The 21,082-nt window shown below is 55.9% G+C and overlaps 1 protein-coding gene across 1 annotated transcript in view; it reads right to left on the bottom strand.

Annotated features, from left to right (window-relative positions):
• The window catches only part of LOC134531066 (mpv17-like protein), a 28,629-nt gene extending 14,379 nt beyond the window's left edge, over positions 1-14,250 (bottom strand). The window contains exon 1 of the mRNA XM_063366591.1: positions 13,647-14,250. Coding sequence (XP_063222661.1) covers positions 13,647-13,868 — 222 coding nt within the window. The 5' untranslated portion in view covers positions 13,869-14,250. The remainder of the gene's footprint in view (positions 1-13,646) is intronic.
• Between the last annotated feature and the right edge of the window lie 6,832 nt (positions 14,251-21,082).

Genomic DNA, 21,082 nt, shown 5'->3' on the forward strand with positions numbered 1-21,082 from the left:
GAGTAGTCGCTGGGCAGGCGGCCCCGAGGAGTAGTCGCGGAGTAGTCGCTGGGCAGGCGGCCCCGAGGTGTAGTCGCGGAGTAGTCGCTGGGCAGGCGGCCCCGAGGTGTAGTCGCGGAGTAGTCGCTGGGCAGGCGGCCCCGAGGAGTAGTCGCGGAGTAGTCGCTGGGCAGGCGGCCCCGAGGTGTAGTCGCGGAGTAGTCGCTGGGCAGGCGGCCCCGAGGAGTAGTCGCGGAGTAGTCGCTGGGCAGACGGCCCCGAGGAGTAGTCGCGGAGTAGTCGCTGGGCAGACGGCCCCGAGGAGTAGTCGCGGAGTAGTCGCTGGGCAGGCGGACCCGAGGAGTAGTCGCGGAGTAGTCGCTGGGCAGGCGGCCCCGAGGAGTAGTCGCGGAGTAGTCGCTGGGCAGACGGCCCCGAGGAGTAGTCGCGGAGTAGTCGCTGGGCAGGCGGCCCCGAGGAGTAGTCGCGGAGTAGTCGCTGGGCAGGCGGCCCCGAGGAGTAGTCGCGGAGTAGTCGCTGGGCAGACGGCCCCGAGGAGTAGTCGCGGAGTAGTCGCTGGGCAGACGGCCCCGAGGAGTAGTCGCGGAGTAGTCGCTGGGCAGGCGGCCCCGAGGAGTAGTCGCGGAGTAGTCGCTGCGCAGGCGGCCCCGAGGAGTAGTCGCGGAGTAGTCGCTGGGCAGACGGCCCCGAGGAGTAGTCGCGGAGTAGTCGCTGGGCAGACGGCCCCGAGGAGTAGTCGCGGAGTAGTCGCTGGGCAGGCGGCCCCGAGGAGTAGTCGCGGAGTAGTCGCTGGGCAGGCGGCCCCGAGGAGTAGTCGCGGAGCAGTCGCTGGGCAGGCGGCCCCGAGGAGTAGTCGCGGAGTAGTCGCTGGGCAGACGGCCCCGAGGAGTAGTCGCGGAGTAGTCGCTGGGCAGACGGCCCCGAGGAGTAGTCGCGGAGTAGTCGCACAGTCGCTGGGCAGACGGCCCCGAGGTGTAGTCGCGGAGTAGTCGCTGGGCAGACGGCCCCGAGGAGTAGTCGCGGAGTAGTCGCTGGGCAGACGGCCCCGAGGAGTAGTCGCGGAGTAGTCGCTGGGCAGACGGCCCCGAGGAGTAGTCGCGAGTAGTCGCACAGTCGCTGGGCAGACGGCCCCGAGGTGTAGTCGCGGAGTAGTCGCTGGGCAGACGGCCCCGAGGAGTAGTCGCGGAGTAGTCGCTGGGCAGACGGCCCCGAGTAGTCGCGGAGTAGTCGCTGGGCAGATGGCCCCGAGGAGTAGTCGCGGAGTAGTCGCTGGGCAGACGGCCCCGAGGAGTAGTCGCGGAGCAGTCGCTGGGCAGACGGCCCCGAGGAGTAGTCGCGGAGCAGTCGCTGGGCAGACGGCCCCGAGGAGTAGTCGCGGAGTAGTCGCTGGGCAGACGGCCCCGAGGAGTAGTCGCGGAGTAGTCGCTGGGCAGACGGCCCTGAGGAGTAGTCGCGGAGCAGTCGCTGGGCAGACGGCCCCGAGGAGTAGTCGCGGAGCAGTCGCTGGGCAGACGGCCCCGAGTAGTAGTCGCGGAGTAGTCGCTGGGCAGACGGCCCCGAGGAGTAGTCGCGGAGCAGTCGCTGGGCAGACGGCCCCGAGGAGTAGTCGCGGAGTAGTCGCTGGGCAGGCGGCCCCGAGGAGTAGTCGCGGAGTAGTCGCTGGGCAGACGGCCCCGAGGAGTAGTCGCGGAGTAGTCGCTGGGCAGACGGCCCCGAGGAGTAGTCGCGGAGCAGTCGCTGGGCAGACGGCCCCGAGGAGTAGTCGCGGAGTAGTCGCTGGGCAGACGGCCCCGAGGAGTAGTCGCGGAGTAGTCGCTGGGCAGACGGCCCCGAGGAGTAGTCGCGGAGTAGTCGCTGGGCAGACGGCCCCGAGGAGTAGTCGCGGAGTAGTCGCTGGGCAGACGGCCCCGAGGAGTAGTCGCGGAGCAGTCGCTGGGCAGACGGCCCCGAGGAGTAGTCGCGGAGCAGTCGCTGGGCAGACGGCCCCGAGGAGTAGTCGCGGAGTAGTCGCTGGGCAGGCGGCCCCGAGGAGTAGTCGCGGAGTAGTCGCTGGGCAGGCGGCCCCGAGGAGTAGTCGCGGAGTAGTCGCTGGGCAGACGGCCCCGAGGAGTAGTCGCGGAGTAGTCGCTGGGCAGACGGCCCCGAGGAGTAGTCGCGGAGCAGTCGCTGGGCAGGCGGCCCCGAGGAGTAGTCGCGGAGTAGTCGCTGGGCAGACGGCCCCGAGGAGTAGTCGCGGAGTAGTCGCTGGGCAGACGGCCCCGAGGAGTAGTCGCGGAGCAGTCGCTGGGCAGGCGGCCCCGAGGAGTAGTCGCGGAGTAGTCGCTGGGCAGGCGGCCCCGAGGAGTAGTCGCGGAGCAGTCGCTGGGCAGACGGCCCCGAGGAGTAGTCGCGGAGCAGTCGCTGGGCAGACGGCCCCGAGGAGTAGTCGCGGAGTAGTCGCTGGGCAGACGGCCCCGAGGAGTAGTCGCGGAGTAGTCGCTGGGCAGACGGCCCCGAGGAGTAGTCGCGGAGTAGTCGCTGGGCAGACGGCCCCGAGGAGTAGTCGCGGAGCAGTCGCTGGGCAGACGGCCCCGAGGAGTAGTCGCGGAGCAGTCGCTGGGCAGACGGCCCCGAGGAGTAGTCGCGGAGCAGTCGCTGGGCAGGCGGCCCCGAGGAGTAGTCGCGGAGTAGTCGCTGGGCAGACGGCCCTGAGGAGTAGTCGCGGAGTAGTCGCTGGGCAGACGGCCCCGAGGAGTAGTCGCGGAGCAGTCGCTGGGCAGACGGCCCCGAGGAGTAGTCGCGGAGCAGTCGCTGGGCAGACGGCCCCGAGGAGTAGTCGCGGAGTAGTCGCTGGGCAGACGGCCCCGAGGAGTAGTCGCGGAGTAGTCGCTGGGCAGACGGCCCCGAGGAGTAGTCGCGGAGTAGTCGCTGGGCAGACGGCCCCGAGGAGTAGTCGCGGAGCAGTCGCTGGGCAGACGGCCCCGAGGTGTAGTCGCGGAGTAGTCGCTGGGCAGGCGGCCCCGAGGAGTAGTCGCGGAGCAGTCGCTGGGCAGACGGCCCCGAGGAGTAGTCGCGGAGTAGTCGCTGGGCAGGCGGCCCCGAGGAGTAGTCGCGGAGCAGTCGCTGGGCAGACGGCCCCGAGGAGTAGTCGCGGAGTAGTCGCTGGGCAGACGGCCCCGAGGAGTAGTCGCGGAGCAGTCGCTGGGCAGGCGGCCCCGAGGAGTAGTCGCGGAGTAGTCGCTGGGCAGGCGGCCCCGAGGAGTAGTCGCGGAGCAGTCGCTGGGCAGACGGCCCCGAGGAGTAGTCGCGGAGTAGTCGCTGGGCAGACGGCCCCGAGGAGTAGTCGCGGAGCAGTCGCTGGGCAGGCGGCCCCGAGGAGTAGTCGCGGAGTAGTCGCTGGGCAGGCGGCCCCGAGGAGTAGTCGCGGAGCAGTCGCTGGGCAGACGGCCCCGAGGAGTAGTCGCGGAGTAGTCGCTGGGCAGACGGCCCCGAGGAGTAGTCGCGGAGTAGTCGCTGGGCAGACGGCCCCGAGGAGTAGTCGCGGAGTAGTCGCTGGGCAGACGGCCCCGAGGAGTAGTCGCGGAGCAGTCGCTGGGCAGACGGCCCCGAGGTGTAGTCGCGGAGTAGTCGCTGGGCAGACGGCCCCGAGGAGTAGTCGCGGAGCAGTCGCTGGGCAGACGGCCCCGAGGAGTAGTCGCGGAGTAGTCGCTGGGCAGACGGCCCCGAGGAGTAGTCGCGGAGCAGTCGCTGGGCAGACGGCCCCGAGGAGTAGTCGCGGAGCAGTCGCTGGGCAGACGGCCCCGAGGAGTAGTCGCGGAGTAGTCGCTGGGCAGACGGCCCCGAGGAGTAGTCGCGGAGCAGTCGCTGGGCAGACGGCCCCGAGGAGTAGTCGCGGAGCAGTCGCTGGGCAGACGGCCCCGAGGAGTAGTCGCGGAGCAGTCGCTGGGCAGACGGCCCCGAGGAGTAGTCGCGGAGCAGTCGCTGGGCAGACGGCCCCGAGGAGTAGTCGCGGAGTAGTCGCTGGGCAGACGGCCCCGAGGAGTAGTCGCGGAGCAGTCGCTGGGCAGACGGCCCCGAGGTGTAGTCGCGGAGTAGTCGCTGGGCAGACGGCCCCGAGGAGTAGTCGCGGAGCAGTCGCTGGGCAGACGGCCCCGAGGAGTAGTCGCGGAGTAGTCGCTGGGCAGACGGCCCCGAGGAGTAGTCGCGGAGCAGTCGCTGGGCAGACGGCGCCGAGGAGTAGTCGCGGAGCAGTCGCTGGGCAGGCGGCCCCGAGGAGTAGTCGCGGAGAGTCGCGTGAATCGCGGGAGATTCTCGTGGCGCGGTTGCCTAACAAGCGGTCACGATTGAGACGCGGGAGAAGGCTTGCAACCTACAGAGACTTAAAACCTATCCTGAACATCGGGAAGTTAATAGTTATCGTGTCAGTGCCAGCGTCGCACGGACTTTCGGTGCGGTACGGAACGGCGTGGCACAGCCCACGGAGCCGGGCTTCACCCCAGACGGACGCAGGCAGGAACGGGGCCAGCCTCAAGTATTCCGTGTTAGTGGGCTAATAAATCATGAGTCGATCGTTGAATTTGGTATTAGTCATTTCGGGCACCAGGTTGACGTTCCCCGGAGGCCACGAGGCCTGAACCCCCTCTACCACGAGCAGCCGGGCAGCTGCACTTTTCCTGGGGAAAAACCTGGGCGACGACAAGTGGCGCTCAACTTGTGTGGCTACGAACTTTACACAGGGCAACGAACAGTAGTGAGTAATTTCAGTGACGTGCAGAGTCGTAGGACGGGCCGTGAAAGTACGCAGGGAAGCAAGAGGCACGGGGAGCGGAAGCAGGCGCGCCAGTGCGGCGCGACAGCGGGCGAAAGCACGTCGCGTCTCACGCCGGGATCAGATCGCGCGGCGAGATAGCGAGCTGCGGACGATAGCACGTCGCGTCTCACGCAGGGATCAGATCGCGCGGCGAGATAGCGAGCTGCGAGGGAAGTGTCGCAAGGCGGTGTTGAGTGTCGGCGCGTATTCGCTTACAAAGCTTATCGCGCGAGCGATAATGGACGGGCCTGCCGGTTCAGCCGGGTCGGAGGGACGCAGTGGCGGCATGGACTCCGACGCAACAAAGATGGAAGGGGGAGATAGGTTCGCGTGGTGCGGGCTAGTTTTTACCGCGAAACTGGGCGGCGTAAAAACGGAGGACAGTGAAGTGTGCACCTGTCCGTGGAACAAGACAGGGAATCCGGGAGTGACGCGGGAGAGTGACGGACAGAATCACGGACATTCACCTATAGTGATGCGAGTGACAGAGGTCGCCGTCGTGTTGCCGGAGTTTTCGGGAGAATTACACGAATGTCCGCGGGCCTTCCTAGCCGCATGCCGGGACAGATTGGCGAGTGTGCCGAGGGACAGTTGGGTGCCCAAGGTCAGCGGGCAGCTACGGGGCCGTGCACGAACCTGGTGGACGGACACCGGCGATTACCTCACAGGATGGGAGGAGTTTGTGCAGACATTCGAGAGGCGCTTCAACGGGCCACAGGCGCGGGCCAGCTGTCATCGGCAGCTGTACTGCATGACGCAGGCGGACAGTGAAAGCGTCGAGGCATTTGTGCACATGAAAATGCGACTCTATCGCCGTTTGGACACTGGGTGGCCGACGAGCGAGATCCTCCCACTCATCTGCGAGCAGCTGTCACCGGAATTGAGACCATTCATGCGGGGCGCGACCGATTTGGAGCTGTCCGAGTTTGTCGAGCGGGCAAGGGAAGTGGAAGGCGACTTGCGTACCAACCGAGAGGAGAGGACGCCGTTGCGCCCGAGGCGCGAGACTCGTGTTCAGGGACAGGTGGCGCCAGGGGACGCTATGGCCTTGGTGCCCTATGGGGCCCAGCCTCCCCCACGTCACTCAAGACCGCAACTCGAGGCTAGACCGGAACAAGCAGCCAGGCGGGACGGGCGGTATGCGGACAGAAGGGCGAGTGGCAGCAGGCCACCGCGGTGTCAATATTGCACCTCTGAGCAATACCACTGGCACGTGGACTGTCCGACACGGGAACAAGTGTGGCGGAAGATGGAGGCCGAGGGACGCCGGCCGGGAAACTTCCAGTAGGGGGCAGCGATTTAGTCGGCCACTGTCCCCAACGCACCCGCCCGACGATCACGAATCAGTCACTGCCGGCGGACAGAGAGAGGGGTCGCCGACAGGAATCTTCAGCCAGATTCACGGGGAACAGGACGAACGGGCAAACGTCATCAGAGGTCGCGATGTCATCCGCAGCACATCAGGGTGTACCAGCACAGCTGGCACCACCAGAGGACGTCAGCGACGTACCGGTACCAGCAGCCGCCGGCATCACGTCACTGGCCAGCACGGCCGAACCCACCCGGCCGTCAGGCGCACCGGCAGCCCCTGCAACGAGCTGGGCCGCACCTGCCTGCCTAGGACGGCTGGGGGACGACGAGGCTACTCTGCTCCGAGTCCCGGTGCTCCTGAACGGGCACCCCGTCCATGCTCTGGTGGACACGGCGGCGAGCCACTCGTACGTCGCTGCCCACCTGGTGCCGGAGGGGGAACTGGAGCAGTACGAGGGGACCGTCCTACTGGCCACCGAGGGGACCAGCGCGCCCACCTCTGGGCGCGCCCAGGTAACCATCGGCATACGTGACCAGTCTAGTCAGACGAGCGCCCTGGTCGTTCAAGGACTCCGAGATGACCTGATCCTGGGCCTACCCTGGTTGGTCCAGGAGGACGCCACCATCGACATCAGACAAGGTAGGCTGCACGTGGGTCAACGGGGCCGTCGCACGGTGTACGGCGTGGGTCGAGCAGTTCCCGCCCCTCCAGCCAACCCAGTCCGACTGGCGGACATTGCCAATGACGTGCCCCCTGAGTACGTCACCCTGTTCGAGGACATGTTGTCTCAGCACCCCCAAGTCTTCGCAGCCACGGACATGCTAAGGCGCACGACAATGGCAGAACATTCTATACATACCAGGCCCCACCAACCTATTTTTGTAAAGCCCCGCGGTTTTGGACCAGTCGAGCGGGGAGCCATACAGAAACAGATTACAGAAATGCTCAGGGACGGGGTGATCGAGCCGAGCGAGTCCCCATACAATAGTCAAGTGGTTATGGCAAGCAAGAAGGATGGGTCTCTTAGTTTTTGTGTGAACTTTAAGCCAGTGAACTCAGTAACAATCCCTGCACCCCCACCCCTCATAAACATTGCAGATTCCCTAGCGGGATTGGGGGACGCCACTATTTTCACATCACTAGACTTAAAGAGCGGGTACTGGCAGGTCCCTGTCAAACCCGAGGACCGCCCCAAAACAGCCTTTACCGCCCCGGATGGTCGCCGATTCCAGTTCTGCGCCATGCCGTTCGGGCTGATGGACGCCCCCACGACGTTTCAGACCATGATGGTCCGCGTCCTGGATGGGTTCGTGGGCGAATTCGTCACGGCCTACCTGGACGACGTGATCGTCTGGTCCAGATCGTGGGAGGACCATGCACGACATCTTGCTTTGGTCCTCGAACGGTTGGCCAGGCACGGCCTCACCTGCGCACCACATAAGTGTCACATCGGGGCGGCGGAGCTCGAATACCTGGGGCATATGGTGGATGCCGCGGGTTGCCGACCTCTACCGAAGCACTTAGACCTCATAGAAACTAAGTCAGCACCACGCACGAGGAAGGAGTTGCAGCGCTTAATGGGCCTCTTAAATTGGCTACGCTCCTTCGTTCCGGATTTCGCGACGGTGACTGCTCCTATCACCGACTTGCTCTCGCCCAAGACAAAGTACAGGTGGACAGCCGAGGCAGACTGCGCCCTGGAGGCCGTCAAGCGCCTGTTCCGGAGAAGTCATGTCCTCGCCCGTATGGCACCAGGGGAGCCCCTGTACCTGCAGACGGATGCCAGCAAGGTGGGTATGGGGGCGGTGCTATACCAGGTCGGCCCCGACGGCGAGCGGAGAGTGTTGGAGTATGCCAGCTCCAAATTCGGGCCGGCCGCGAGGAACTATGACGTAAATGAGCAGGAATGCTTGGCGGTAGTGTGGGCGGTTAGTCGCTACCGGCACTACCTTGAGGGCAAAGAGTTCACTCTTAGGACAGACAGTCAATGCCTCAAATGGCTAAACACGATGCAGGGCCGCAAGTCTAAATTTACCAGGTGGGCCATGACGCTACAGAACTATGCCTTCCAAGTCGAGCATGTGCCGGGGAAAGCGAACCAGCTCGCGGACGAGCTTTCCCGGCACCCTGACCCGGCAAACGTCTACGAGGACGGAGGATCCTGGGAGGACCTGCTTCCTCCACAGGGTCACTCCTCAGCTATAGGGGAGTCATCCGGGCGTGCCGCCCTGTACGCTGTGACTCACCAGCCCCAGAGACTCGGTCGCGAGTCTGTAGACACACTAGCCGACCTCATCAATGCTGTCCAGCAGGTACAGCTGGGAGACGCCGCCGCCAGGGCCGCTGTCGAGGCGTGTGGCGCCCAGGTGACACCGTACCAGAGGGTGGTAGACGGGGTCCTGCAGAGTAGGGCACCTGGGGATATGGAGTCATGGCGAATTTACGCCCCGGAGGGAGCCCGATCCGCCATCCTCGCCTACTTCCATTACCACCGGCTCGCGGGTCACCCCGGCGCAGAGCAGACGGCGGAGGCGCTGCGCACCACGTTTCACTGGCCGGGGGTGGCCCGGGACGTCCGGGAGTATGTGAGGAATTGTCTCCGCTGTCAACACTGCAAGGCGAGGACGACAGATGGTGAGGAGCAGCAGCGACCGAGGCGGCCCCAACACCCCTTCCACACCATAGCGCTAGACATCATGGGTCCTTATCCTCGGAGCAGCAAGGGAAGGAGGTTCCTCGTGGTAGTCACAGACTTGTTCACCAGGTGGGTGGAGGCCTACCCTGTCTCCAACGTCCGTTCGGGTACACTAATCGCCCTGTTGGACGGGGAGGTTTTTCCCCGGTTTGGATACCCGGCAGTAGTTTTGAGTGATAATGGATGCCAGTTCACGGGTGCCAGATGGAAGCAGGCATGTCGAAGATGGGGGGTGGACCATCATACTACCCCCACATACCACCCAAGGGCCAACCCAACCGAGAGACGGAACCAGGAAATTAAGGCGCAGCTCCATCTCCGGTTGGGCGAGGACCACAGCAAGTGGGACTTGCATATTCCGGCTCTCCTGTACAGTCTGAGACGAAGGACGAATGCGGTTACGGGGTACACACCGGCAGAACTAGTCCAGGGGCAGAACTTGGCGCTGCCAGGCGAGTGCCGCGTGGCGGCGGCCGCTACAGCAGGGGAGTGGGGCGAGTCGCTGCGGGCAGAGCTGTCGGAGAAACGGGAGCAGGCAAGGCAACATCAGGAAACCTACCTCCGCAAGCACACGCCACAGACGGATAGGCCACCGCCCGTGCTAGCGCCGGGGGAGCAGGTGTTTGTGCGCCAACACCACCTGTCATCCGGAGCCAAAAAGTTCTGCGCTGGGTTAGCGCCAAAATGGGCGGGGCCCCGGCCCATTCTACGTCAGGCAGGACCAACGTCGTACATAGTACGGACGCCCAATGGAGGGCGTACCAAAATTCATAGGGACGACCTCAGACGTGCAACGGACGTGGAAACGGACACAGAGCAGCCCGGGAGTCCGGATTGGCCGCCAGCATTGCCGGCGAACGCGCCCCAGGGAGCGTCCCGGACGTCAGAGCCACGTGGTCCGATAGGCCCCCAGGCCCCGGGGGAGGCAAGGGAAAATGTGCCAGACGTTACTCCCACAGACATCACTCCAGCACCAACGTCCACGGACATACTGGAGACAAGGCCAACAGACGCGACAGAGGACGTGATCCCGGATGACGAGACACGAGACGTGACTTCCGCGGCTGCGGGAGACAGGACACCAGGCAGGGCTGAAGGGGAGGAGGCAGAGCAGTGGCCTTATAGCCGGGAGCTGTGGCAGTACCTGGAGACAACGTTGGACTCTCTGGAGAGGGGTTGGAAGGGGTGGCCCGCCCTTGACACGGGGCGGCAGGCGTACCGGGACGGGTCACGGGAAATTGTCACGGAACCAGAGTCGGATGATGAAGGGGAGGGGGTCAGTGAGGAGCAGGGCCTTCCCCGCCAAATCTCTGGGGGCGGTTGCGACATTTCTGAGTGTCTGGGAACAGATGTTGAGGCGAACACAGGGGACGAGGAGGAGCGCCGCCTGCGCCAACAGATGCAGTGGACCGGGGGTGAGTGCCGTTCGGATGACCCGACCCCCACCCTGTTCGACCTGTTTCCACAGGCTGCATCCACACCTAAGGCGAGTCCGCACGCAGATTTTCCCCCTCAGGCAGGCCCCGCCGCGCTCGTAGTAAGCAAACCCGCTACACCATCTCGTCCCTCCAGGACCCGTAGGGCCCCTGAATATCTGAAAGATTACGTGTGCCCCACTCTGACCATGCCAGTGCGCCGCGACGTACCCATACCCAGGTGCAGCGTGATGAGCCTGTTACCCTCCTGGGAGCAGTGCGAGGTTGACCCCCAGTGCGACCACACAGTGTTTGAATTATCCCCAAGTGCGTCGAGTGATACCTAACTGAGAGACGTTGCCGCGCATAGCGGCCTCGTATGAGGGGGGGCATTTGACGTCGACCCAGGTGCCTATCTAGCTCCCTACAGGCCGTTATGACGAGGCAACGCCTCTCCTGCCAGTTAGGCATAATGATATACCAGTGTGTGTTGTTTTTTTTTTCAGCGGACTGTAATCTTTTATATTTTTGAAGGGTATTGTTGTGTTTGTACACCGGGCGACTGAGGTCCCGCCCTGCCTGCGAAACGTCATGTGCTCCGTGGGAGACGTCGAGGGGAGGGAGAGACGTGCCGGGAGGGGAAGCGCCGCGCGCGGAGCGCTCAGTCGAGTCAGTCGCGAGGGAGACACGGTCGCGAGTAGTCGCACAGTCGCTGGGCAGACGGCCCCGAGGAGTAGTCGCGGAGTAGTCGCTGGGCAGACGGCCCTGAGGAGTAGTCGCGTGAATCGCGGGAGATTCTCGTGGCGCGGTTGCCTAACAAGCGGTCACGATTGAGACGCGGGAGAAGGCTTGCAACCTACAGAGACTTAAAACCTATCCTGAACATCGGGAAGTTAATAGTTATCGTGTCAGTGCCAGCGTCGCACGGACTTTCGGTGCGGTACGGAACGGCGTGGCACAGCCCACGGAGCCGGGCTTCACCCCAGACGGACGCAGGCAGGAACGGGGCCAGCCCCAAGTATTCCGTGTTAGTGGGCTAATAAATCATGAGTCGATCGTTGAATTTGGTATTAGTCATTTCGGGCACCAGGTTGACGTTCCCCAGAGGCCACGAGGCCTGAACCCCCTCTACCACGAGCAGCCGGGCAGCTGCACTTTTCCAGGGGAAAAACCTGGGCGACGACAATACATTATAATGTTCGCTGTTGGTTACAATTGTTGTATGCATTATTTTTTTAATTAGGAAGTGGAGGTCTTTTATTTATGTGTTGTCTTTAGATAGATAGGTACTTATTTTCAGATTAAAATTTATAATTATAGGTACACCTACTTTTCTTTGAGTGAATTTTATTTGATTTTTGTTTTGTAATATTTTTAGGTCCACACGAAGTAATCATGCCTCGACGAAGACTGAATATAGGACGCAGTACGTCCACTGCCAAAAGACTTAGTTTGTTTGAAATTAATGTAAACGATGGAAGAGATATAAGACTGCTTATCATTGGACCGTGAAAGGCATGTTTCCCAAAGAGCACGGCAGTCTTCGGTGGAACGTAACATCCGTCTATTCTTAGACAGTGACAGGCAATTTTCTGAAGACTTACTCCAAGTAGGTAGTACTTAGTGAATTTCAAGCCGTTAATGTCAAGATCAGTCTTAATAATCTATGTGTTCTGGCGCAAACTGGAGGAATTGATTGAAAACGAATATCCCAGCATTATTAACATAACCACTAAGACACTACCGGTAAATTGGTTTCAAGAAAGGGCTATTCCATCACCTACAATAAATGATTTGATGATTTCAAATATTGAAGTATCGTCACAAATCTACTGCTCAGTAGACACAGCCGTGGATATGGAGGAGGCAGTACATTATCCATCCGAATTTTTAAACTCTTTGATAACTCTCGGTATTCCTCCTCACAAATTAATATTAAAAGTAGGTTCACCTATTATATTAGTAAATAATTTAAACCCACCTAAACCGTGCAATGGTACAAAACTCAAAATAGTTAATTTAATAAATTTTTGGATTGAATGTACAATATTAACTGGCTACGGAACTGGTGAAATAGATACCAAGATACCAAGAATACTGATGATACCCTCAGAATTGCCTTTTCAGTTCACACGACTCTGATTTACAATTAAATTATCACTTGGAATGACTATCAATAAAGCACATGGTCAAACTTTAAAATTTGCTGGAATTGATTTAACCAATCAATACTTTTCACACAGTCCATTGTATGTTGCACTGTCCCGTGTAACATCTAAACATATGTTTGTTTTTACACATAATCCAGCAGGAGTTATCAATGTTAATATTCCCTACGTGCTCGACGCAACAGGCTGATACGACACGACAGAAACAAAATGTAGGTGTATATGCTCTACGAAGCCAGGACAGGTTGCTAGTGTATAATAAAAATACTGTAAAATGTAGTGAATAGTTAGTAAGGTTAATTAAGTTTAAAATCGGTAGTTTCAAACCAACCATTAATACTATTATACAGTATATTAAATACAATTATACAAACCTAACCAAACATTCACAAGATTCTACAGCATTTTAAATATGTAGCTAACTTAACCAATAACAAACATTCATACCTACTATTTTCAGTATATTAAGGATAGCTAATCTAACATCGTTTATCACTAAAATGGTATACTTCTGATAAACTACTTGTGTGTCTCACTCAGGGGGATGGGGGGGAGGGGGGAAATGAGGGTGATAGCCCCTCCCGAACCTTAGATACTTAAATTCATGTTTAAACTCAACTTTCATGAAAAGTTGTGTGAAAGGTGAAAGTACAAATATGTTCAGCATCTGAGACCATAAATTTGTAAATATCCCCAAGGCCAATCGACTAATTTAATGAAACGTTTTGCAGGTGAGTCCTTTCTTTGTATGATAGCCCCTACCGAGATGACTTTCTGCAGCCGCCCCTGGTCTCACTAGGTACACTTTCATTTAAGAAATACTTTTACTTGCTTTATGTTTGGCCCTTTCCTCAGTTAGTTACCCTATATGCAGTGTGTACTTAACCTCAAACACATAAAAACCCTAGAGTTAATTCATGGTGTGGGAGGATGGGGAGAGCTGGGAATGCCTAGAAGTAGGAAGGAAAATACTAGGAAGGTTTTCAAAGAGAGGAGGACAGGAAGGGGAAAGAATGTGATGGTCGTGAGGACGGTAGGGGAATGGAATAGGCTGGAGGAGGAGTGTGGATCAATTCAGAAGAAGAGTGCGGGGGAAGTAGGGAGAATGCTTGCCACCGGGCACTTATGTGCCCATTTGCAGCTATAATAATAATAATAATAATAATAATAATAATGACAATTACAAGGTTGCAATAACACAAGGTGGAATACAGCGGGAAAGACGGCAGTCAGGTGCAGGAGCTAGCACGAGCGGAAGGGGACGCACCTTGAGCAGGGCGGTCCTCAGGTTCATCTGCGGGAACCAGTAGCTGGACAGGCGCAGCCACACGTGCAGCATGGGCACCACCACGAAGCAGCCGTACACGCCGTACCGCGCCGCCTGGCGCCAGTCCAGCCTGTCCGCGCGCGCCAGGGCCTGCTGGCACAGGCTGGAGGCCGGCCACAGCGCCGCGTACAGCAGCATGCCCCGGGACAGCACGCCGCTCATCTCGACGACCTCACACCTCCCGCGGGTTGCGCACGCTCGACCACATCCAGAGTCTCAGCTCGATCACCGCGCTAATCTGCTTGGCAATCATTTAATTCGTAATTTACGTCACTGGTTACTTGCGCTTCACTTGTCATATTATAATGATAAGCCTTCTTTTCACAGCCGAGAGAGCCAAACGTCCGATCGTGCATATTCGGGTTCTGTTTTTGTTCATTGTAAATAAATGTGGCGGTGTTGATAAAAGGATACTAATGGTCAATTAGGTTAAGTTAGCTACATTATAAATACTTCAAAACATTGTGGACGGTTGATTTGGTTAGGATAGCCACATTAAAGATACGGGGAAAAAAAAAGGCAAGTACTTCGGGGAACTTCGGGTTTTGGCTCTCTCGTCTGTGAAATAAAGGCTTCCCGTTATTTTATGATAGACTTATTTTTGGCCTTGGTATCTTTCTGTACAGCAAGAACATCCAAATAACATTTTTTTTTTTTTGGGCCAACTTGCACAGTCGGCCGGGACTTGGGACGACGTAAAGAAATTTTCCATTTGATTAAACTTCAAAAATTTTGCTTGGATATTTTTTACCTGATTATCGTTCCAAGATAAACTTATGTTTGCAAACTCCTATCGTCACTCCAAGGGCTATTTCAGAGCCTCATTTTTACAGCTTGCAGTTGAAAGGGACCTGAGTGAGTGTTGGCAATGATAGCATTTTCATCCATCGAAAAATGTATTGTGAAATATGGTAAATAATAAAAACAGTGAAAAATAAAACTAGAAATATGTAGAGTAATATATCATAATTTTTATGAAAGTTTGTTTAAATGTGTACATTTTTCATGTTTATTTACAATTGTTGTGAGCTTATAGTTTCCAATGTAGTTTACGTAAGTTTGACGCCAACCACCAGAGCATCCCCGGTTGCACAGACTGCTACGCCTCAACGCCTCAGATGAGAGTGAGTTGCGAACATGCCCTCGGGGTGGCCTAGTGCAGTGTAGTGTTGCGAGTGGAATGGCCCCATGGCCAAGATATCCACAGATATAAGAAGTAACCAAATAGAGATCATGACTACGAATGTGTAACCAAACAAACTTTGATGTGGAATCTACCAATATGGCGGCCAGAAAGTTCCAGCTGATTCTCTCCCCACACTCTTCTAGGCGTCATGCCCCTCTTCCATCGCAAGTCCTTGTGCTACCCCGATATCGATAGCTGCCCGCGCTGCTACTATATGACGCCTTTGTTTCCCTCCGCTGTATTTATCAATCGCTTCCACATGTAACTTAATTATCATATGTATTTTTAGTTGGTTTTATATTGTTATGATGTGTCAGTAATTCTGTAACTTTTATTCACTGTGCCCTTCAGTCCATGGAGGTAACCTGAACGGTCTTCGGTTTCCTGCACACTTCGCGCGGGGCCAGTAGTCATCACAGAACAGTAATAAGGGTAGTAGTCATCGTTCACCCGGCGCAGAGGCCGGACATGCTCATGCACCACGGAGCCTTCATCTTCTTGCCGCCACTGACATTAATCATGTCGTCGCCTGGTCGACTAGCCCCTGAATGATAGTATTTCGCCGGCTACTCAGTGTTCGGTAGAGGGGGGTTCGGGCCGCGTGGTCAAGGGACTTAGTCACCATAATAACAATTGACACACTCGAAGACAGTTTCCAGATTCTTTATATACGGTAAATCAAACCCTTTACAGGGGCCTGCCATGCTTCTGCCTGTGACTGTTTCTGTAGGGCGAAGCCCGGTTCCGCGAACTTATACTGTGTTGGAAAAATACGTGATGTTCCGCTCGTGACGAGCATTACCCGCGCCGCTACGACTTGAACTCGCTCTGACTCTCTGGCCGGACCACACAGTGCCCGAGAGGGCCCGTAAATTACTGTACAAGCAATGGCGAATATCTAGTCCACAAAAGTACTCCGCAACTCGCAATCCTCCAGAGAAACACGCACGCGAGAAAAATGACAAACTGCAAACCGCGACCGAATGACAAGGTGACACACTCGCCTGAATGACAATACGTCTGTAGGAAGTGAAACTCCTTCCTCTCGGCAAGGCCTGAACTACAGCGAGACACCGCGCCCGTTCTCACCGTCTTGGAGCGATCTCGCAGACACGTCCGCTGTCTCCTGCGCCCAGCTGCCGAATGACTCCTTCGGTCCTTCCCCGCCTCGCGCGACCGAGCGTCCGTGTCCCCTCCCCTCTCCAAGAGCACGCGGAACACGCTGATTGGTCACAGGCGGAAGTCACGGCCTTGGCGCCTGGTGAACAAGTAAAAACATACATAACACTTCAATTAATAAAATAACTATTTACAGTAAAGAATGTTAAAGAATATTTACAATAATTAGTCACGCCCGGTTCTTGTGTATTTACATTACACTTCCCCTGGCGCGCGAATCTCTCTTCCCTCCCCTGACCTAGCCGCACAGCACTATCGTCGCACACGCAACACAGGGCAGGAGAAGGCATTGGTGTGGCATAACGGGCTGTGAGAGCTGGTTCGACACTTGGGTCGACGTCAATCACAATAGTAAGTTTAACATCAATCCATTCTTTTTAGCTCAGTGGCCGGCCTCCACCCAGCTTGACTTAAAACATCAGCTACTTACCTGAATTATTTTCTTGTTTTATAATTCGTTCGTATTTAAGGCTAAGTCGCACTGTAGTTAAAGAGCCTTGCCATTTGGACTCCTTATTGGTCAACAGGGATTAACTACGAGACTTTGAATGTTACCCTTACTGGGTTGCCTATGGGCTAAACATGTGCAACACTCAATATGTATCAATTTAACTTGGGGACACCGGGATAGGTCAAGTAGTGACCACACTGGACACGTGCCTACAGGGGCCCTCTGCCCAGGCTTAATATGTAAACTTTATCTTCAGTGTAAACAGTGCAATCTCCTCCATGTGACCTTACAGAACTAACCTCAAGTGTAAACTCTTTTCCTCTCTTGCGTCGTAATTGTTATAATATTCGTGTGTTTTGTTTAAGGGTCAAATTTGTGTGCTTCATTCATGTAGTCCTGTGGAGAGAACTTTTCTTATGAATCTATCCTCCTTAGCCACCTGCAGTGTGAGACTCATATCTAAGCGCTGACCGACAGTGTGCTGTGGCATGCTTCGACACCCACATGTGCCTGGCCATGCCCTTGGACAGTATATTGTACAGATTCTCCTTTTATGTGTATTAAATCAGATGTCTTACAAACTGAGTTCACAGTCATTCCGCACGGGATTTTATCTTCACATCTCCCCTGTTTTCAGACACATGGCACACACCAACCTTGGAAATTAATGTGTTAGCTAGTCAGCAACAGTGACTCAAACCAGGAACACAATCTTTCAGCAAGGAGCAGGTGGGTACACATCAAGTTCTATTTTGTATTTCGTATGTTTACCTACTTTATCATTATCGTATATTATAGTTTGGTGTGTGTTTTTTATAAGCTTTTCTAATTTCTTAAATTCTCCTATTAATAAAATCATACTTTTGCAGTCACCCGGCCTCTGTAGAAGGCCCGGGAAGTACCTGACTGGCGCTACGGGCATTGTGGTGCTGCTGTTGTCCGGGGGGCGCCAGGCTAGTGGGACACTAGGCCGTTGGTGATGGGTCGTGGGTACTCTGCCCCCGCGTGCCCCGCGAGGTACGTGGCTTGAAATCTAACCTGAACTTCCCTGAGGCCGCTCGGCCGTGTGGAGGACGGGGTGGCGCGAAGTAATTGTAAGCGGCACCGGTTATGTTGATTTGCGTTTAATTCACGGACTTCTCTGTTGGTACGCATGGGTACGAAATACTCCCTATGCATACTCTACGCGGTGACAGAACCGCTACAAAATTATGTGAATGCGCTATGCGACGTCTGAGCCGTTGTACTGCCATCATCCGGGTTCTCGCGTTCGAGACCGGGCATGTATCCTAGCGGGAAAACTGGCTCTAATTCAAATTGTGTTCCAGGAGGGCGCCAGGTTAGCTCAGCTGAAGCAGTTGCTTCCTCCTTCATCGTTTTTCGGCACTGTACAGCATTCCTTACCCTCCTTTCCCCTCCTCTCTCTCTCTTCCTCTTCCAGCTCCGACCTCTCTCTGCAACTTCCCCTTCCTACCCCCCTCTTGCTCTCTTACCCGCCGCCTCACCAGCGCTCTCTTTTGGAGTGTTTTTCTGGCCTATATATAGCCCGGCCCCTAGCGTACTCCTTACAGTCGTTCGGCCTCTGGACTCGAAGGCTGTCACTGTCGCGGTGGCTCTGTGTTCCGGTATGTACTCGGCTGTGAAACTTAACGTCTGTATTTAGGTATTTTTCTTGCATGCACGTCGTGGCCGCGCCTTCATTTTTTTCTTGTTGCCCTGTTAAATGTAATCGCCACCAATGTTTGGACCCTTCAGGTCATTTGGTTTGGGTTTGTCTTGCTCATGCCGAGTACTTCCTGTAGCATGTTTGTAACGTCTCGGCGGCTGTATATGGGCATGCCACGATGGCATTGGACACTTCTTGTCAAGCTGCATTATAAGTTGTCTTTTGATTTTGCCTTCATTTTTTTCGCCTAGCGGCCCATATTACCTTTTCTGCCACTTTAGAGCGCTTTGCCACCATGTCCGCTTTACTCCTGCTCACCTTGTTGTATTTGTGTGTATGATTTTATTTGTTTTTGGTGTCCCACGGGAGCGCATTAGGATTTGCCCCAATGAGAATAATAAACTGATTAATAAACTGTTTTCCATGTTATGTTGCAATTTTGCTCTAGAGGCATTTTTATTATGAATAAAATTGCCGCGTTCCCCGCTGCCTGTCCTGAATTTAAGCTAATTAGAATGTTATAAAGGAAATTTAGTCTCAAGGGCGGGGTTCTTTGCCTCGTGGCTGCAGGCGGGGACGCATCGACAAAGGGCTCCCCGGGCTGCTATGGCCTCCCAGGACGCCGTATTAGTAAAATACACATGTGAACTTGATTATTTTATTACGGAAACACTCGTTACAGAACTTCTAGTTGCACAAGGCACTTTCACGCGACTGGCCGTATCGTCGTCAACCTCCACTCCGCCCACACGGCCCTCGAATGGTGGCACTGATTAACGTCTCACGGTACTCCGAGGACTACTCCATCGAGGGGTGCAGGCTAACCTGAGTTAAGGTGACAGAGACTCGTAACGCGGCAAGACTGGTGCCTGGCACGTGATAGTCCGTAAAGCACTTAATACGTGAATAAACTGATATCTGCGAGAGTTTACAAAGAAGACTGTATTATATTTAGATGTAGGTAATGATGACAGCAAACACTAATATTAACATGGTAATTAACACTAAAGTCCTTAAGAGTGTACCCCGGACTCGGGGTGGAATCGGCTCCTTTACTCCTGATAGTTACGCGACACGAGGCTGGTACTCGCAGTGGCGTGTGCCATGTTTAAGCTGGGGACGGACGCGACGGGGCCCAGCGTGGCATCTCGTTCGCGACCGTTGCACATCCCAGGGATTGAGGCGTTCGTAAACTGTTTTACGCGTTTGGCGAAATGCCGCCCTGCGTGGGCAAAGTCCTAACTCTCCGTGGGGAGATCTTATGGCGTGTAGCGCAGGCACCACGGCGGGCTGCCTTAAAACACAAAATTTACGTATATTACGTTAAAAGACCCGTAGTCGGGTCGCACACTTTATCTAAGGACCGCACGACATTTCGTACGGCCGGTTAGGGCCGACCGGGGAGCTGAAGAAAGATGATTCGGAGATAATTACCTATTGATGTGCCGTTCGCCGCGGTCTCGTGTTCGAGGTCGGGCGCAAGTCCTAGCGGGGTGGTTGGCTTTCTTAGAAATTTCTGTTCCGGGGGGGCGCCAGGTTAGCTCGGTGTCTAACCGTGTCATGGTCGTGGGTTTGTTGTCCCAGCGTGGCCCGCTAGAACCGTCGGCGGTGATGGAATTTGTATCCTGATTAGTTTGGGTTGTTTAGGTTAATTTACATACACTGTTCTGGTTGTTCTACGGGTCACACGTCGCGCACGGGAGGTGCGGGGTGGACGATTTATTGCTCACGATTTACACTGGTTCATTACATTGGGCGCGAGGTCTACTCGGCGGTACATGACTACCAGTGAGGCGTCGGAACACGTAGAAGTTTTGGTTACACTATTATTACAATTACACTTGACAAAACGGCACCCTGTGGTGCGCTTACGTACGCGATTACACTCCACACGTTATCTGAGAGGGACACCTGCGTGCCTCTACATGTGTTTACATATTAAGCCATCATGCCAGTCGCAGTTGAGGGAGAGTGTTCGATTAGAGTCGGCTAATCCCGTAATTGGTAAATTGCGATGCGCGGGCCCACCTGTGTGGACCGCGGCTCGCTACTAAATTAAAAACACGTCTACGATTGGATATAGCCTGTGCCTGTGCACTGGGCGATTAATTAAAGTTCTGAGGTGGCGGGAGACGGCCCGTACAGTATACTGCACGGCCCCACGTAATGCTTTGTGTGGGGCGTGTTAAATTGACGCGGCTGGGATAGGCCCTACACCGGAAAAGGACCGGGCGCACACGGGGAGTATTAAAAAAAGGGTTTCGGTTGTGACTATAATTACCAGATGGACGTTCGATGAACACAAAGAAATGATGGCTCCCCGTGGGACGTGCGTCCGTCCCGGTCCGCGAGTCGAGCTGTACTGGCGTTCGTCTAAAATAGGTTTGAATATTAGAGTCAAGCTGGAGACTGTCTGTTTCTTGATAACTACTCCAGTGGCGAATGATAATTAATTTGGGGCGTTTTGCGTTACATCACACATTTCACTACTGAATTTAGGCTGAAGGCCGCAAGGGTTGCACTCACAGCTGTTTTAGTAGAAAGCTACATGTGAGTGACCCGGGCACTCCTACGTCGCACTCTATTAGTTAGGGGCTTTTTTTTGTTTCTGATTAATTAATTATTGTGTGGGGAATTTTTTAGGCACGGGGAGTGCGTTGCATGTGTAATTAAAATGGTTCGCTATTCTCTACCTTGGGATGTGTTCCGCTCACTTGAATCAGGTGGGCCATGGCTAGGGGTGCTTTCCATTAGCGGAGCCGAGTACTGGCGGGTGCAGTTCGGGCTTTGGGATGGCCTTCGGCCGTACAATGTCAGATGCTAAACGTGGAAACTGGCGCGAAAGTTGGAGACTCCCCATGCGCGGGGCTGCCGGCCCTGGCGAGTGCTGATTG

The sequence above is a fragment of the Bacillus rossius genome, chromosome 1, assembly GCF_032445375.1.
Source record: "Bacillus rossius redtenbacheri isolate Brsri chromosome 1, Brsri_v3, whole genome shotgun sequence".
Taxonomy (NCBI): Eukaryota; Metazoa; Arthropoda; class Insecta; order Phasmatodea; family Bacillidae; genus Bacillus; species Bacillus rossius.